This window comes from Patiria miniata, unplaced genomic scaffold (genome assembly GCF_015706575.1).
Source record: "Patiria miniata isolate m_02_andy unplaced genomic scaffold, ASM1570657v1 HiC_scaffold_24, whole genome shotgun sequence".
Classification (NCBI taxonomy): domain Eukaryota; kingdom Metazoa; phylum Echinodermata; class Asteroidea; order Valvatida; family Asterinidae; genus Patiria; species Patiria miniata.
The window spans coordinates 16064172-16082243 of NW_024037063.1; the positions used below are offsets into that span (position 1 = coordinate 16064172).

At 41.6% G+C, this 18072-nt stretch overlaps 1 protein-coding gene and 1 long non-coding RNA gene across 4 annotated transcripts in view; both read left to right on the forward strand.

The window, feature by feature from the left end:
- Nucleotides 1-18072, forward strand: part of LOC119732013 (centrosomal protein of 104 kDa-like) — a 181732-nt gene that overhangs the window by 80019 nt on the left and 83641 nt on the right. For all 3 annotated transcript variants that reach the window (XM_038205365.1, XM_038205366.1, XM_038205367.1), the window contains one exon: nt 4597-4787. In XM_038205365.1, coding sequence (XP_038061293.1) covers nt 4597-4787 — 191 coding nt within the window. The remainder of the gene's footprint in view (nt 1-4596; nt 4788-18072) is intronic.
- LOC119732016 lies at nt 15425-17822 on the forward strand. Its single transcript, XR_005271506.1, has 2 exons — nt 15425-16058; nt 17182-17822. It is a non-coding gene; the product is annotated as an uncharacterized LOC119732016 (long non-coding RNA).

Below are 18072 nucleotides of genomic sequence, written 5' to 3' on the forward strand. Positions count from 1 at the left end.
ACTTAACTACAAACCTGACCTGGATAAAACTTCAAGTGAATCTATGTGCCCTCACCAAATTGTTGCTAAAACAGCTCTGTGCTTAATTACCTGCAAAAACATGTCAAGATTTTTTTGGGTTTTGGGCCATGTGTCAGTGCAACTGACAAGTGTAGAATTATTTTTCCCGATCATCCTTTTACTGTGGTCTGCTCATTATTGTTTTATTTTGTATATACCTGTGCACCCCCGGAATAAATGAAATTGTCCGAAAGTTTTTAACCAATAACTTGTCAGTCAGTCCCGCATAGACTTTACTCAGTCACTTAGAGCTAAGGCGTTCGTGAAGTGTTAAAAAAGCCGCCCTGTCTTACGCAACAGCATTTGTACAAGGCCATGATAATTGTCAGAGAATGCCCACCTAATTGTTGAACAAATCATCCAGTTAGTAAAGATAGATCGTATTGTACTTTTCGGAAACACCATTTCGGGCTTTTTGTGTGTGGTATGTTGGAGTTCGTTTTGTTGTGAGAGAGATAGAGAGGCAGAAGACATTTTGACTTGTGTCGAAAAAAGACAGAGTTTTGGAGAGCGATCGTGTGCTTGAGAGACCGGTTGTAACATCCCTTGCATCAGAGATCTGAGAACAGCAGATTTATAGCTTTTGTGGATCCGTTTGAACCCTATGGGACGAGAGACGGAAATGCAGTTCCATATCTATAATTTGGCAAGTTCAGGCCGAATTCCAGCCTTTAAACTGTCTCGGTCATCTTTGACATTTCCCGACAACAGTTCGCCTGCCCAAGAAAGCTGCACAGCAGAATTACAGAGGGCTTTTTGTTGAGAGTGTTCCCCTGTTGACTCTGACACTGACTAGAGAAGGAGTCTACCATCGGAGTGCTGTAGATGTAGAGTATTTACTGAGGTGTAGCCAAGTCCTGTGAGTTGTGCCACACAGTCTTGCGAGCCCTCAGACAACAGAAACTCCAACTCTTAAAAGTTTGTAGAAGTTGGTAAAAGGGAAGTACCCGAATTGAACATAATAACACACTTGGAGAAAATTGATAGCATGTGATTGATTGAACGGTGTTTTTAGGATTTTGTAATGAAAGTCATGTAATTAATTGATTGAACGTATGTGTTTTTATTATCCTCGTCATCGATTGATGTATTAATTTGAAAGTTATTTAACTGATTGATTAAACATAAGGTTTTTTTGGTGATCTTGTCATTGATTGATTTAATAATTTGGAAGTAACAGGCGCGGATCCGAGGGGGGGGGGGGCATGTAGGGGGGCTCAGTACCATAAAACAAATACAAAATACACATGTATGGCTTTTGCCTGCTGGGGGGCCAAGTGATCGCCCCCTGCTGGGGGGCCCGGTCCCACCAGGCCCCCCCCCCCCCCCCCCCTTGGCGACAGGCCTGGGTGTCGGGCTATGGCTATGGTTTTTATTGTAAGAATTCACTATTCTTGTTATTATTCTCCAAGACAAATTCGTTGCCAGAACTGTTTGTCAAAATGATAACACATATGAACTTCAATGCACAAGTCACTGAAGATGTGCTTTTTTGTAATAACATCATTATGATGGGTCAAATGACGTCACTTGAAAGATCAATAAATTTAATCTTTGAAAATCAATAAGAAATCAACTGTGAGAGACCTGAACTTGAATTTTACTGGAATTGATTTGATAATACATGACCAGACTGAAGAGAACAAGCAAGCTCATAAAGTGGCAAAACAGCATTTATTCTACACCTATGATAGACTAAACAAAGAGGTCCTCAATGAGAAGACCCAAAGGAATTGAGGCGGAGCATGGTGGAGCATGCTACCGCGAGGCCTGGAAGGTCATCAACGAAATAACTGGGTGCAGGAAAGCAAAGGAAGGGCAGGTAGCACGTGTTACCCCTCACATTTATCGATTTCAAGAAGGCAAATGATAAGAATCTTAAAGGCCTACGGGGTTCCTCCCCTGTTACTCCGTGCCATAGTCAATGTACGCCAACTCACGTGCTAAGGTGGTTACTCCGGATGGTGAGACTGACTGGTTCGACATGACAGCCGGAGTGCTCCAAGGTGACACCCTAGCACCCTTCCTGTTTATCATCGTTCTCGACTAAGCCTTTGATAGAGCCATCAGTGGGAGAGAGTCCGAGCTCGGATTCACTTTCACTCCGAGAAGATCTAGAAGGCAACTAGCGGTCACAGAAACGGATCTCGACTTAGCTGATGACATCGCACTGATGTCTGATCTAGTTGAGGAGGCACAAGTACTTCTACACCTTGTAAAAGCAGAATGCTTGAAGGTAGGACTAAGGCTCAAAGCAAAGAAAATGGAGTATTCCACCAACAACACACCCGAACACATTCCACTGAAGACGCTGAAGTGTAGACAGCTGAATGAGGTCCCTGACTTTAAGTACCTTGGCGCATGGATCAACTCTAGTGACCAGGACATCAAGGTCAGGAAAGGAAAGGCATGGAGGGCACTGGCTGACATTAAAAAAAATGGGGAGCTCCACCATTAGCCGCAACGTAAAAATCTCTTTCTTCTTGGCAACCATCGAGTCAGTGCTTCTCTATGGATGCGAAACATGGACTCTAACTCCTACGATGGAGAAGTCGTTCAATGGATGCTACACACGCATGCTCTGAGTGGCGCTCAATGTATCCTGGGAGAACCACATAACCAGTGACCACCTATATTGCGATGCAGTTAGCAGGGCACTGTTACCGGCACCCGGAGCTGGAGGCACACAAAGTCATTCTCTGGAAAACAACCCGCGGGCACAGGAGGTGAGGAAAAACCAAAAACGTCTTACACCGGGGTACTGCCAAAGGACACCAGAATCAACAGATGAACTTGGCCACCCTCATGCGGGACCGAATTACTTGAAAAAGCCATACTCGAGTCTGCCTGTGGGCGACCGAGTAAGTGAGTGAGTGAGTGATACATGATCTTCATTTTATCTCATGGGTGTTAAAATCACTTGACCCTCCCCGTCGAGACCAGAAGTGCCTAATAATTTGAAACTGAGAAAAGATGTGAACTTCCTTTCAATGATGTTAGTCTCTGCCTATGTTGAACTTTACAACAAAATTATTGGTGACGTCACGGAATGTTGGAGCGCCCTCTAGCAGGAGGTTAAAAATATCAAAAATGCATTTTCAGTTGATGTGAGTGGCAAAATTGCCGTAATCACTTCAAATATATGTATACAATGACCTTAATATAAACGAGACCTGTGCGCAAAGAAAAATTGATTACATCATCAGGCCTCTTTTCCTTTGAAAATTCCTGGAAAATCAACTGGAGAGATTGAGTCTCGATTTGTGCTTTAAATGACATTTTAAAAATAGCTAGTCTAAAATTTCCCCATGGTTCCTTACAATAAGTAAACTTGGAGATGCCCTGCAGCTCCCTTGAAATTCGAAGTTGACAATGCACACGCCTTTAAACGTTCATTGAATGCCATGTACATTGTACTGTATTGTACTGTATTGTAAGTACATGTATACAGCAAATGGGTATACAGCAAATGGGGATCATTGCGTACATAAGGGAATTCTCCGCCAGTGTGCTCGCCCCTTGAGTTTCTGTTTTAAAGACTTTTCTGTTAACTATTGAGCCACATGTAATGGCTGTTTGATGGACCAATGTATTTTTAAGTATTTATCAGTGTTTTGTACATGTTTATATGACAACTTGTTAACAGAAGCACATTTTTTACTTTTGATGACGTCATATGAGACTCAAAATTTGGGCTTGCAACATTTTAAAAATTGGGCACTTTTTTTCTAAAAACCTGCACATTGGGGTAAAGATGGTGAGGCAAGCAATATTTTGTATTGCGCCAATGGTGTGCGACCTTTACTTTTAGAGATATGAGCTATTTAAAGGTTTTTTTTACGATTACTTGATAAGTTTACACTACAGCACCATAGGCGTGCATAGATGTTGAGACCACATGAGTAATCTTTGAAATCAATATAAAGTCAACTGTGAGAGATCTGATTTTGCTTTTTACAAGCATTGACTTGCCTTTGAAAATTCTGTCATTTTAGACTGCCAGTGTTTTTAGCAAACTTTTCCTAAATTTCTTGCCATCAACACAAATATAACCCATCACCGTGTGGTTGTTCCTACAACCGCTACTATTTTTGTTTTGTTTTGCCTTATATATAATGTTTGTGTATCCAGCAGTGAATATAGTCTTCAAATTTAAAAAATGTTCAACATGAAGTTGGTTCCACATAAAATGCATATTACAAAAATAACAATACACTTCATGTGATATCAGGGTCCGCACAAGTTTCATACTTGAACACATAACCATCCCAGTGCACACGTTTTTTAAACAGTAATAAAAAATAATATGTGTGTGACTGGAACGCTAGTAGTGCTCCAACTGCTTGATTTTTGGACCAAATTGAGCACCCCAAAATTAATTTATGGTGTATAGTGTATTCATGGAAACTGTAAGTTTTGTCAGTTTTCCAGAACAGAGATTCTAACTTTTGCAGAGGAGGCCGGCTTTGTCATAGTTTCATTTCATTCTAAATTCTTGTGCTTATCTTTATTCTATTTCAAAATTTTCATCCATAGAATGCTAGACTAAAAGCAGCTAATGTTGACTTCATCAGCGAACTGGCTATGTATAAGGAAGTGCGACCTCTTCACTGTGTGCCCCACCACTTTGTTACTCCATTTAAAGGAACAACTCAAGCTAAGATGGCAGTAATGAGAGTGGAGATTGTGGAGAAACTTTTGAAAGAATTGGGCATTGAGAAACACAGGTATGTACATAAATATCAGAGGATACATTCAGCAGTTATAGGATACCATCAATATAACTTAAAATATTATTTAGATGAAGAAAAAAAATATGTTGGAGCTATACCACCACAACACATTTATATTTTGCGAATTTGAGTAATTTTAACTATTACAATTTAAAAATTTCCTGCACAGCAACATACCCCCTTGCACCGAATGCCGTGGATATCGAAGACATGACCTCACGTTAAGAACGTCGTCATGCATGCTGATCGATGGTACATGCATGGTAGTATGGCACAATTCTGGTGGGTACCCGAATTTCCCAGGATCCAACATGAGAACTGGGTACCCTCTATGCTCTGTTCTGGCTCTAACAGAATCGGCTCCCTATTGACTTACCCATTCTCTGTGCACAAGAATGGCTTCGTAAAAATGAATACAATCTTGTCACTGCGGCCAGTCAAAACATTGCAGAGGAAAACTACACAGACACACACAGGCAAACCGCATGGCCGAATCATTTGCGGCCACAAGACATAAACCGTTTGTTGAACCCGTACATGTTTTTTCTCTCTGGACACTTTGCATCCATTCAATCAAATGGGGGGGGGGGGGGGGGGGCGCTGTGCAAAACCTACGATTATGTGAACTAACGGACAATGTGCTTTTCAGGGTAATACATGTGCAAACCTGTGATGGCTCTCGCCTGCTTTTGGTGTATTACTTCACCCTGTCACAACACATCTTGTCAACATCTTGAACTTGTGTTACCAAATTTACTCAAAATTTGTAGGACAATCACTTCAGGATTTACTCACGTCGGACAACATGCACAAAACACAGGGTCACACAAGGCTCGTTGTCCTGAGCTTGGACACACATCATTCATTCATGATTTTCCAGGGTGTAAAGTGGAGGGGCACAACATTCGGAGAAATATCGGAGGGAACAAAAAAAAAAGCCAAACAAATGACAATAAAGAAAAAAATATGACAGAAATATTTTGTTTATTATACAAAACATGTTTATTAAGACTAAACTAGTCTGGTATTGCAGGTATCCTTAACATTTGTGCAGCACATTTTATTTTTTTTTAGGGGGGGGGGGAAGGGGGATGGTGGTCAACAGTCATATAAATAATATATTTGAATGTTCACATTATTTCGTATGATCCTTTCGCTTAATCACGTCCAAGAGCATTATAAATTTTGCCAACAGCCAAATTCAACAAAATTTCATTAATTTTCATTAATATGCATTCAAAATTCAAATTGTATCTAATTCAGATTAAACTAAGGTTTCTTTTTTCTTTCTTTTTTTGCACACAAGCATCCTGTCAAATTGTGGCACCTGGTGTGCTGTCATTTTCCAGCAAAGTGGTATTTTTGTTTCCATTACAGAAAACATCTCACCTCTGTTTACCTACATTTACATATCAGCGTGCATGCGCACAAACATTCGCTGAAAAGAATAGCGCCCAAGCCTCACCCTCCGCGCCCACTACATGTCCCTTAAATAGCCCTGTTACACAAGTTTTTTCAGCGACGCGTAGCGTCAACACGTACAATTTAACCGTACTCGCTGTGCCTGTAAAAAAAAAAAAAAAAACATGGCGGACTCCGCCAAAAATAGTAAAACTGTTACTGTTAGCTCAAGTCGTTATTTCGAAGGAAAATCCCGCCACTACGACCGGGTCTAATCCCCGGGTTCGACAGTAGGAAATACCCTGGGAACAGGCACTTCACTCTAGCGAGAGTCGCTGCAAGATTTCCGAAAAATCCCGCACATTCGACAGTCCACAAGCAGCAGAATCAGAGATCGTCACTCATGTGCTTGCGGGTAGGCGAGGCTTGGCGTTCGATACCCAAAGGTCCCTCAGTAATTCGACCAGCCCGCCCGGTACCACCACCCGACCACCGCCATCTTCATCTACACTATATATGCAAGTACACACCATGATCAAGCTTTCTGGGCGAGCCCAAGATTTTCTCCATCGCCTTCAGCACCAAGTGGGCTTTTGCGTGTATTTCATATATTTTATACATTTTATCATGTTCTGACTTTAAAAATACAAGTAATAAGGTTTGATGTACTTTTATTGTGAACACTGGATTTAAATGAACTGAAATTTCAAATTTTGAGAAACTTAATAGGGACTGCATGCACTGCACTGCCATGCCATGTAATATTGACACATGGTGCAGCGTGGCCACACATCAAAATGGAAAATTCCCAAGAATTCCCAAGACAATGAAAAAAATAATCCCAAGGAGTTGCCACACGTACGTGGTTTTTACCCAACAGAGGGCGCACTTTCTTAACCAGTTAAGCGACCTTGCGTTACTGATGGGTACTCGTCGATCTTTGAAGGATTTGGGGGTTCCTTTTTAACTCCGAGACAAAGATTCCATTCTACTGTGGATTTTTCATCCAATGTATGCATCGTCGTGATGTTTTCTCAACATGACTCTGGTTAATCTAACCAGCTGCTCGACTGTCCACGGCGCTGGGGGATCGACCCGGCGCGGACCGCCTTCCGAGCCCAGCCTGTTTGCGGTGATCAGGCCCAGCCTGATCAGGATACTTCCAACTGGAACGGGTTTCGGCTTACTTCACCCTTTTTCTCAGTCGGTAGCAGTCTGACATATGGTGGCCCATTATCAAACTTTGACATGCAGCAAAGGAATTCAGATGGAAAGGCTTTCTACTTCCCTCCAGTCTCTGAAGACAGGTTGGTTTGCTGCTTCCATCAATCATTGGGATACTAATGTCCTTGTACAGTACCCATACGTGGATCATCAGAGGTTGGAGTTCCGCATACCTACAGGGTTTCGCTACAGACCTTTTGGATTTTCACAGCTCCTTTGGGTCTTCATAAAAATCACTGTTGTGGCAACATTCCTTTTACAGCGAAACAGATCAATTTGCTCTTGTACTTAGATGATAGGCTGTAACAGACCTTACATGTACTCAGTACAGCCTTTCACAGTCTGCCTAACTCGCACTTGATGTTGTTTTTCATCTTCAGTATCAAGCTCCTTCACGACAGCTGACCTACCTTGAAACATTTTCCAACTTTCAGGCATTACTGGGAATGTTAGACACGTCGTGATGGCATCAGAACCTTCTGGCATCTTGATGATAGACCTAGTTCCCTGGTGCATGACACACAGGCGCTCTGTGCAGCCTTTCCTTTGTCTAAGCTAAGAGTCATCTCCAAAGGGATTCCAGTTACCCATCTTAGCTATGACCTACTGCACTGATGGTCTTTTCAGGATAATGTTCCGGGTAACTACATCTTCTACCATCGCATTGGGTACCTCGGACAGGGTTTGAGATTCCATCTGGATGGTCATTTAGTACGAGGTACTTCGCCAACTATAGAGAACCAGTTGCATTCCTTCAACTTGATCTATTGACAGTGCTCAAGGCCTTGCATTTGCTCATATCCAAAGTCCTAATCAAGCTTGTCTTGGTCCAGATGGACAATTCCACAGTTCAGATGTAGTGTACTACATGCTTTGTCCGGGGAACTCACTCTTTCTTCTTGCCTGTCCACTTTAGAGCCACCCAGTTGGCTGTTCCTTCTAACGTTCCACTTGGCCAGAAAGAAGGTATTGAATTCACGCCAACAGAATGATTTCTTCTCCCATCAGTATTCAGATAAAGGTCCTCAACATTCTCAGAATGCTACCGGTACTTGCACCTACCTACATGTATTTGCATCCCTTCCAGGCTACCAGCTTCCAATTCCAGCCTTTCACCAAGTTTATACTCATCCTATGGTCCTCTGGTCTAGAAGAATCTTTCAGCTTCAACGCGAGCGACAGGAATTCATGCATTTGATAGACAGAGTTATGGAAATAATTGTAGCTTTCATACATGTAGCTCTTTGGTCTCACACCTTGGTCTCACAACAATAATTCTACACGCAGACACAGCTACATGTACTCTCCATCTTTGTGCCTGGATGCTTTCATTATCTGAAAGCTACAGTCTTTACAGTCAGATGCAAGTTGATTCCCCATGGGGTATGATAGTAGCTGCCAATCCCCGATCTGCATCTGCACCTTCATTTGGGATTTCGCTGACAATCTTTCACACCAGTTTCAGACACCTACTGTCCAGGGTTACCGATGAGCCATAATTGTAGTCCTCTATCAGGGTTCCAATGATAGATCTACAGTTTCCTCAAAATCACTCTGATGCACGGCAGGTTTATCTGTTGACCTCCTACTGTGAAGTACCGGTAGATAGGCCTACCATCTTTGGATCCAAGTACCGTCCTTGGGTCACTTGCCTAAGCCCCATTTGGAACCAACAGGTACATTGAGGCTCTCCTTTCAGTCAGGTTGTGAAACCCATATTCTTAGTGGCTGCTGCAGTAGTTTGCCTTAAGATGGGAATTTCACTAATTTACCAGGTCATAGCCATTGGCACATGACCGCATTTACTTTATTCCATAGGTGAAGTTTAACACATGGAATAAATCAACTTATTTCCAGACCAGATATTTCCGGCCAAGTTGACATCCTCTTCATTAGTAGCAGAGGATATGGTGGTGCCCCATGCGAGCTCTGCAGAACTACAATGCTCGCACTGAGCCTTCAAGAGGCTTCATCAAGCAAATGCTCGTACAGTCATCTAGCATCATCTTCAAGCCTCTGTGACCATGATCGCTCGATTGTCGGTGCCACTATAGAGTGCCCTCCCGAAATCGAGGATCAAAATTTCAAGCTCAGGAAACACCCAGTGTGACAACTTCCTGAACTCAACTGCTTGGAGCTTCCTTTTCAGATACAGGGAACAGGACTCTCTTTTTCAGGTATCAGAAAAGCGGACTGCTGGAATAACCCTTACACTGTCGCACCTTGCTTATAGCTGTTGTGCATGCAGAGGGTTGCATTAGCAGAAATTTTCCAGGAAACTGCACAATCAGCAGCCCGCAAAGCCCGCAAAGCTCCTTTAGAATAGATAGGCAGCACCTGGGTATGTCTAAGCAACCTTTTCATGCCATTTAGAATTGCATGTAGGCCCAGTTTAGACTTTGCCGTTGCTGCTACATGTCCCTTCCCTCCCTAGAGTCTTTTGATGCTACTCTGCAAATGTAGGTAAACAGAGGTGAGATGTTTTCTGTAATGGAATTCCTAAAATCCAAAGGGATTTTCCATTCTAGTAAGAAAACACTCGCCTCTGTTTACGATTTCCCAATTGAAAAAAAAAAAAAAAAAACTAGGAGGAGTCTTTGTGTAACAGGGCTATTTAAGGGACATGTAGTGGGAGCGGAGGGTGAGGCTTGGGCGTTATTCTTTTCAGCGAATGTTTGTGCGCATGTGCGCTGATATGCAAATGTAGGTAAACAGAGGTGAGTGTTTTCTTACTAGAATGGAAAATCCCCTTGGATTTTAGGAAATTAATTTAAAAGTGGCTTTTTAAAAAAACACTGCCCCCAATTTACCAGATTTAGTGAGTCTGCATTTTGTTTGCAATGCATGGGTACAAGCCAGCTAGACTGGTTCCCTGACCTAACAATTCCCAGACGTCCATAAATTGCTCCGTTTCATCTTGAGTGGGGTCAGGAAACCAGACTTCAGAAACATGATTTTTTTTTCTTGGTGTTTCAAGCATCTGCGAACACAAAACTTCAAATAATTCAGTATAACAATATTTGCTTTAAAATACTAACCCCCGCAATTTATCCACTTCTGAAAATTACTTCCTTTGAATTCCAGGCAAATCAAGTTACTATGTAAATTCAAGCAACTTACATGTAAGTCTGCATTGGAACATTTCTGTTCCCCTTCCCCCAATCAGAGTGAAGCAGCTGTCCAATGTTTTGATTGGACTCTCCTCAGATCTCTCTACTAGGTCAAGTCTGTCCCACTCCAACCCTGGATTACACTAGTTTAATAATGCTCTCAGACCACCCACTAACTCAAACGAACACCAGGCACTTTGGGAAGAAATTGAGATGTGTTGTTATTTGTCAAGAGATGTCTTACCAACAAGCACCATCGATATTACTTGATTATTCGATATTATTTTGATTATATCAATATCGCCAATAGCAATTTTTGGCGAGCTGCGAAGCAGATGCGAGCCTATGTAATACCAATTTGCGTTTGTCTGTCAGGGCGGACGTCCGTCCATCCTGACCGTCCGGCCGTCCGCATTAAAATTACAATGTTGAAATTTTTTGGTTCTAGCTACCGGTAATTTGGTTTTAAATATAAGGAAATGCAGTTTACATATCATGTCTTTGGGTAATGTTTGGGGGGGGGGGCGGTGTGGTGATGGTGGTGTGCAGAGATGAAACTTTTCCGATTTTAATCGGAAAACCGACTTTTTGAATTTTCCAACGAAATTTCCGAGTTTTTTACAGTGTTTCCCACAAAATTTGATTTTGTAAGGATTTTTCTCACAAAATGTAATTTTATTTAAATCATAATTTCAATCGTTATTGGAGTGTTTCAACGGTAGAAACACAGGGCATAACACTGATCGGAGCCTTCTCCGGCTGGACAAAAGGTTAAACATTGACAGGCGACATGGAAAAATCACTGTGTCGTACGTGCGTGCATGTACTGTACGCAATGATACCAGCGTACGTACCGCACCGTACCGTCTGCTAGCACATAGCCGGTCGGAAACGGGTAGCCTTGTGAACGATCCAGTGGATAAAATCATTATGTTGTGCGATTTTCGGAGGTTTCAAATTTAGTTATACAAAATACAATGCTTTAAAAATCGTGATGATTATCTCGAGGATAGCGAAGAGAGCATTAGCGAAACATTTCACTGGCATTTGTTAGAAGAGAAAGACGATAATACCTGATTTTTCCTCACGTATGAATGCAAGTGGAGTAGTGGAGTTGTGTGGTTGAATGGACATGATTGAAGCACCATGAACGGAATTAACGGTGCCTTGTCTTTCGGACTTTTCCCTAGACTTTCTCAAGTAAGAAGTAAACTTCTTTATTGATGACTTCATTACTCTAACCGTAACTCAGGCATTTTATGCAATGAAAACACTGACCATTTTTTTCATCGTAAAATTTTGTTTGAATCGAAAATAAAGCAGGAGTAGCTGTCCGGAAATTGGGCATGAAGTGTATTGTACATGTACATGTGTGTAATGCAGCGCAGCCCAGATTTCGGACACGTATTTTTCTTCGGCATATTTTCCGATTTTTTGGCCATATGCCAGTTTCATCTCTGGGTGTGGCTACATGAATATAAGTTTTATAACCATTCTTGTTCCTCATTTGTGGAGACTACACACAAGTTCTCTCATGGTAATATGGGGGACCAAAGACGCTGCGGGGGCTACAAAAAGTCCACACAACTGGGTCCAATTACCCTAACAATGGAAAACTTCCCCATAACGCAGTGATGGCTAACCCATATACACATGTATTTATTAGGACATTTGTTGACTTGTTTTGTTGGCATTTACAAACTGACCCCTACACCTTCCATTATGCCCATCCCCAGCCCTACCTTCAGCCTAGCCTCCCCCCCCCCCCCCCACCCCACCTGTCGTGTTCAGGGTACACGACTTAAACGGAAGATACAACATTTTCAAACATTACAAAACGAAATGATCAAATTATCACGAAGTAGCATGCTGGATTGTTATGGAATGACAATCTAAAGCATCCTGTAAAATCGTGGCTCCTGGTGTGCTGACATTTTCAAGAAAAACTCTTTTCAAAAACTGCTTCTAAGTTTTCCTAATTAGTTTTTCTGCATTTGCTTTGTAATTGACTACTCACATATGAAGGGGTACAATCCTTCTAGACTGATTCTCTGACCTTACAAGTCCCCAAAGTCTATAAATTGCTCTGATTCATATTAAGTAGGGTCAGGAAACCAGACTACAAGAACATGATTGGTTTATTGGGTTGGAGTAGGGATGGGGTATAGGGGAGGGTGGGGTGGGGTGGGTTGGGGGATAGGGTTGGAGTTAGGGTTTGTGTGAGTAGGATGAGTAGGGGAGCTAGGATGGGTGGGGCGGGGTGGGTTGGGGTGGGGTGGGGTGGGGAGAGGGGTTGGAATACTGGGTTTGGGTGGGGTGGGGATTTGTAGGGGTGGGGTGGGAACAGGTAGGGAGAGACAGGTAGGGGGAGACAGGTAGGGAGAGGATGGGCATGGATGTAGGGGTTGGGTTAGGAGGGGGTTGGGCAGGGGGCAGGATATAGGATCGGAGTAGGGGTTGGGTTAGGGATGTGTAGGGATGGGTAGGGGTGGGTTGTTGTAGGGGTTGGATAAGGGAAGGGGGCAGTATATAGGGATCAGAGTAGGGGTTGCATGGGGTCAGGTGGGGATGTATGGGTGGGGGAATGGGGTGGGCGGGATATTGGAATTCGAGTAAGGGTTAGGGTGGGGATGTGTAGGGTGGGTAAGGACAGATAAGGGAAGATAGGGTAGGTGGTGTAGGGGGTTGGGGTAGGGGAGGGTACGGGTCAGGGGAGGGGGAAGGAGATGGGGATTGGAGTTTGGGTGGGGTTGGGATGTGTAGGTGATAGAGTGGGGATGGTTAGGGGAGGATGGAATGGGTGTGGGTAGGAGGTTGGGTGGGGGAGGGGGCGGGTTGGTGATGGGGTAAGGTTTTGGGATGGGGTAAGGTTTGGGGGAGGTGGTGATGGTGCTGTGTCTACATGTACATGTATACCCATTCTTGTTCTGCATTTGTGGCGACTACACAATAGTTTTCCCATGGTAATACAAGTATGGGGAGCAGAAAACACTGTTGGGGCTGCAAAAATCCACAACTGGGTCCTAATTACCCTAACAATGGAAAACTCCCCCATAATACAGTGACGGCTAACCTATATACACATGTATTTATTAGGTAATCTGTTAACTTTTTATGTTGACATTTAAAAACTGACCCCTACACCTAGGCACATCAACAAGAATCCTGATCCCCTTCCATCATGCCCATCCCCAACCCTACCTTCAGCCTCCCTTCCTGCCTTGGACAGCGAGCCATGGCCGCTTCGCCGTTCTAGTTTAATATTTACAGTTTCATTCCGCTTCCAAAATGTTAAATAAGATGACGTTATTTTAAGGCATGTGTCGTCATCATAAACGTGCATTTTAAAGTCTCATATTGAGAAAACTATCAGTCCGAATGGGTCAAAATTGCATATGAAGGTAGTCCTATACGTCTGATTTAATATGGATTTATTATTTTTTTTGACGATAATATATCTCACAGACGCTACATAATATATTAGAATATTCTTGTACCGTGTACTTTGAAACAATGTACATGCATCGTCTGGGACGTGTTATTGATAAAAAAGCATAATGCGGAAAAGCCCTGTGTTCTGTTGCAAACAGACATAGATCTCTCGTTTTTTGGCTTTTTCGCAATTCAGCGAAAAAGCCTTTCTTTTTGTTCTTTTTTTTTTTTTCTTTCTTCTTTTTGTTTCACGCAAAACCCCATAGACTTTGTACACGAATTTTGTACCCACCACTTTTGGAATTGAACTTTGTCATACCTCATTCAAATTAAGCATATGCATTGTCCTTATGGTAAAGTTGTGTCTCGAAGAGTGACGTCATGATTACGTCATCAGGGGTCACGTGACGTCATCACAAACGTGCATATTTTGAAGTTCTATATCTACAGAACTGTAAGTCCGATTGGGTTGAAACTTTGTATGTGGGTAGACCGGCATGTGTTATAGATAAAAAATGAGGTGACGTCATGATGACGTCATCATGCAATTTTATATGAATATTTGAATTTTTGGACCTTTAAGCCATATCTCATGAACGCAACATGCAAAATTCCAAATTCTTTTTGTATTTGGTTTGTTAGGTAATAGGTATATGCACAAAATTTTGAAATGTGTGTGACGTCATCATGACGTCATCAAAAATGCAATTTTGTAAAACGCATATAAGGGAAGGTCCGATCGTCATGAAACTTGGTGGGTAGGTAGATAATGGTATGCAAAGTCCGAAGTGACGTCACGATGACGTCATCATTTGATTTTTTATGATTTTTGAAATATTTATAATTTTATTCTGCATCCAAAATTGCACACTTCCTTTCATTGGATTGACTTTAAACTTGGTTCAAACCAAGACCACAATGACAAAATGTGCATTGAGGATAGTTTTCAAGATGATGTCATCGCAGGGCATGTGACGTCATGTGACTAAGCTTTATTTCAAATCCCATAGACAATGCACATGATTTTTGTACACACCACTTTTGGCATTGAACTTTGTCATACATCATTCAAGTTAAGCATATGCATTGTCCTTATGGCGAAGTTGTGTCCCGAAGAGTGACGTCATGATTACGTCATCAGGGGTCACGTGACGTCATCACAAACGTGCATATTTTGAAGTTCTATATCTACAGAACTGTAAGTCCGATTGGGTTGAAACTTTGTATGTGGGTAGACCGGCATGTGTTATGGATAAAAAATGAGGTGACGTCATGATGACGTCATCATGCAATTTTATATGAATATTTGAATTTTTGGACCTTTAAGCCATATCTTATGAACGCAACATGCAAAATTCCAAATTCTTTTTGTATTTGGTTTGTTAGGTAATAGGTATATGCACAAAATTTTGAAATGTGTGTGACGTCATCATGACGTCATCAAAAATGCAATTTTGTAAAACGCAGATGTAACCCTGACCCAAAAAGAGGTCTTGGGTTATAGTATTATTTTATATGACTGTGTTTACTATTTGCATAATTTCCCTTTTCTAATCTTTTATGATGTTTCATCTTTTCTACTGGTGACTTGTGTTCCAGTAGACCTTTGATCTTTTCCTGCTTTTGTTAAAGCCTGTCTTTGATCTTGCCCACTTCCTGGAAGAATAGAGGATGTCTTTTGTGTCCTCTGCCTTTTTATTACTGACTGGTGTACCAGTTGTGTACTCTTCCAGGAGCTAAGCAGGATGTAGGGACACTTAATCCCTGGTTGTTGATCACACCTTGCAGAAGCTGTGAAAACCACAAACTCTGCTGAGGGTTCATCTGCCTGGTTACTAAATGACCAATCAGTATTAGAGTCTTGTGTGACAATTTGAAGCTTGACCAATGAGAGCCTGGCTAGTCATGTGATCAGGGCATGGTCTTGGTGCTAGCTGCCCCAAAATTTTAGCAGAGCTTGGCATTCCTGATTCTGCCACCGTGCTGACTGCGTGCCTGCCATTTTCACCAGCCATTTTGCATCATTTTGTTGTTCGATTGGAGGATCCTGATTCCAAGTTCCCTCCTTTTTTGCACGAATGTTGGCTCTCTGTTTTAGGTAAGTTGAGTAATTATTTATCATGTTTAGATTATCATAGTCATTACCTCTTCACTGTGACTTTTGTAAGTTGTGAAGAGAATTGCTTAAATTGATTTTTCTATGAAGTCTGAACTTCACAAATTTTAGTGAGTCTAGACAGATTTATAAGAGTAGAGACCTTGGTATTCTTGTGTATATTATTACCAAGGTTAATGATGTTCTGAGATATTCAAAAAGGATACTCAGAGAGTTTTGCATCTTTCATTGCTACCTTTAGACAAGCGTTTTAGCAAATTTTGTGTAGCGAATTGGATCTGTGCATTTTCTATTTTATCTTTGAAGTTACATGTAGTGGTTTGAGGTCGAACCAAGAATGAGTAATGCTCCAGATTTTCTTCAGCATTGTGAACAGATTTTGTATTTTAGGAAGTTAGGATTTACCACCCATCGTGCCCGTGATGTTTCTTTGGTAAACTGACTACAGTCCTACAGTCTGGACTGATTAGTTATTTTTGTTAAAGTTCTATTCCACGGTCATGATTTACTTTTGAATTGCTTTGCGAATATTTCTTGTCAGTTGATTTGCTTAAAACCCAAAGACACAAATTGATGTCTTGTGATAGAGTTTTGGGTTACACAAGAAAAGATGCACACTTGTGTAATATAAATTGTAGGTTCTAGTCTTTTTTGGGTGTTTGCATAATATTTTGTTATGGACCGAAACTTAGAGATCTACATTTGAGGTTATCTCATGATCAAGTTTTGGGAGTTAGTTTTCCCGTACATAAACAGTTCAATTAAGAGGTGGAGTTCCTTTATTTTATTTGTGTCTCATGTACGAGACTGAGAAAAGTAATCCTTTGATCGTGCCTGGTTTTAAAGTCGTTCAAAGTGAATACGTTAGATTATTGTCTGAGAAGTACTAGACAACAAGTTGATTTGATATTTTCCTATAATGAAGAGCTTTTCTGTGCATGTTAATTAACATGTAGGTTAACATTCAATTTAAAGTTTCGCACATGATGTGTGATTACGGAAGTGTGTTATTTACATGTAGAAAGTCAGCCATTTTAGTCTGACTTTGTAGTGTTAGATAATATTAGTAATGTGGCATGGACCACCATGTAACTCTCTGTTTTAGGCTAAAAAAGACTGGACCGTGTCACTTCAAGGGAGAGCTAGGCGGAGCCCTCTGCGTGTTTCCCGATCTGCCCCCAAGACACCATATTGCCTGCTCCAGCACTTCTGAGATCCATCGGTATCCCCGACGTCCGAGACCAACAGCTGTCCAGCACGTCAGAGAACCATCATTACCTTCGGCATCCAAGACATTGGAGTGACCCTAGACGCAGCCATCAGCCCTACGCTAGACACAGCCACCAGCATTGCCCTAGACAAAGCCACTTCATCTTTCAAGACCTCGCAAGTATCCCTTTGTTTTACTGTACCGACAAATGACGAGAGTCGTCATTTTCTACTTCATCTTCAACTGAACCTTTCATCAACTAGTCTACTTTGTCACATCGTTCTTCAATTGTCTTCAAGCTACTCTACGCTATGTACTGATGTATGGACTCCGAACTACCGCGGACGAAATCGCGAGTTTAATCATTTTATAGTTTTGGCGCCTTTTTTTCTGAGCTCTAGCTTGTATTTTAAATTTTACAGGATCCTGTGTTTTCTGTGAATTATATTTAACCTCACTGCATTTTCATTTGTATTGCCATTGCTTGAGACCACTTTTATTTCTAGCAATAAAACATATTTCATTGTGTACGTAAATCCTGAATTGTGTGAAGTCAAGAGTTCTTTTTTTCAAAAGGGAGTTGAATTAATACAAAATTTGGTTCCAGTTATTTTGAAATGTGAACCACGGGTTACACATATAAGGGAAGGTCCGATCGTCATGAAACTTGGTGGGTAGGTAGATAATGGTATGCAAAGTCCGAAGTGACGTCACGATGACGTCATCATTTGATTTTTTATGATTTTTGAAATATTTATAATTTTATTCTGCATCCAAAATTGCACA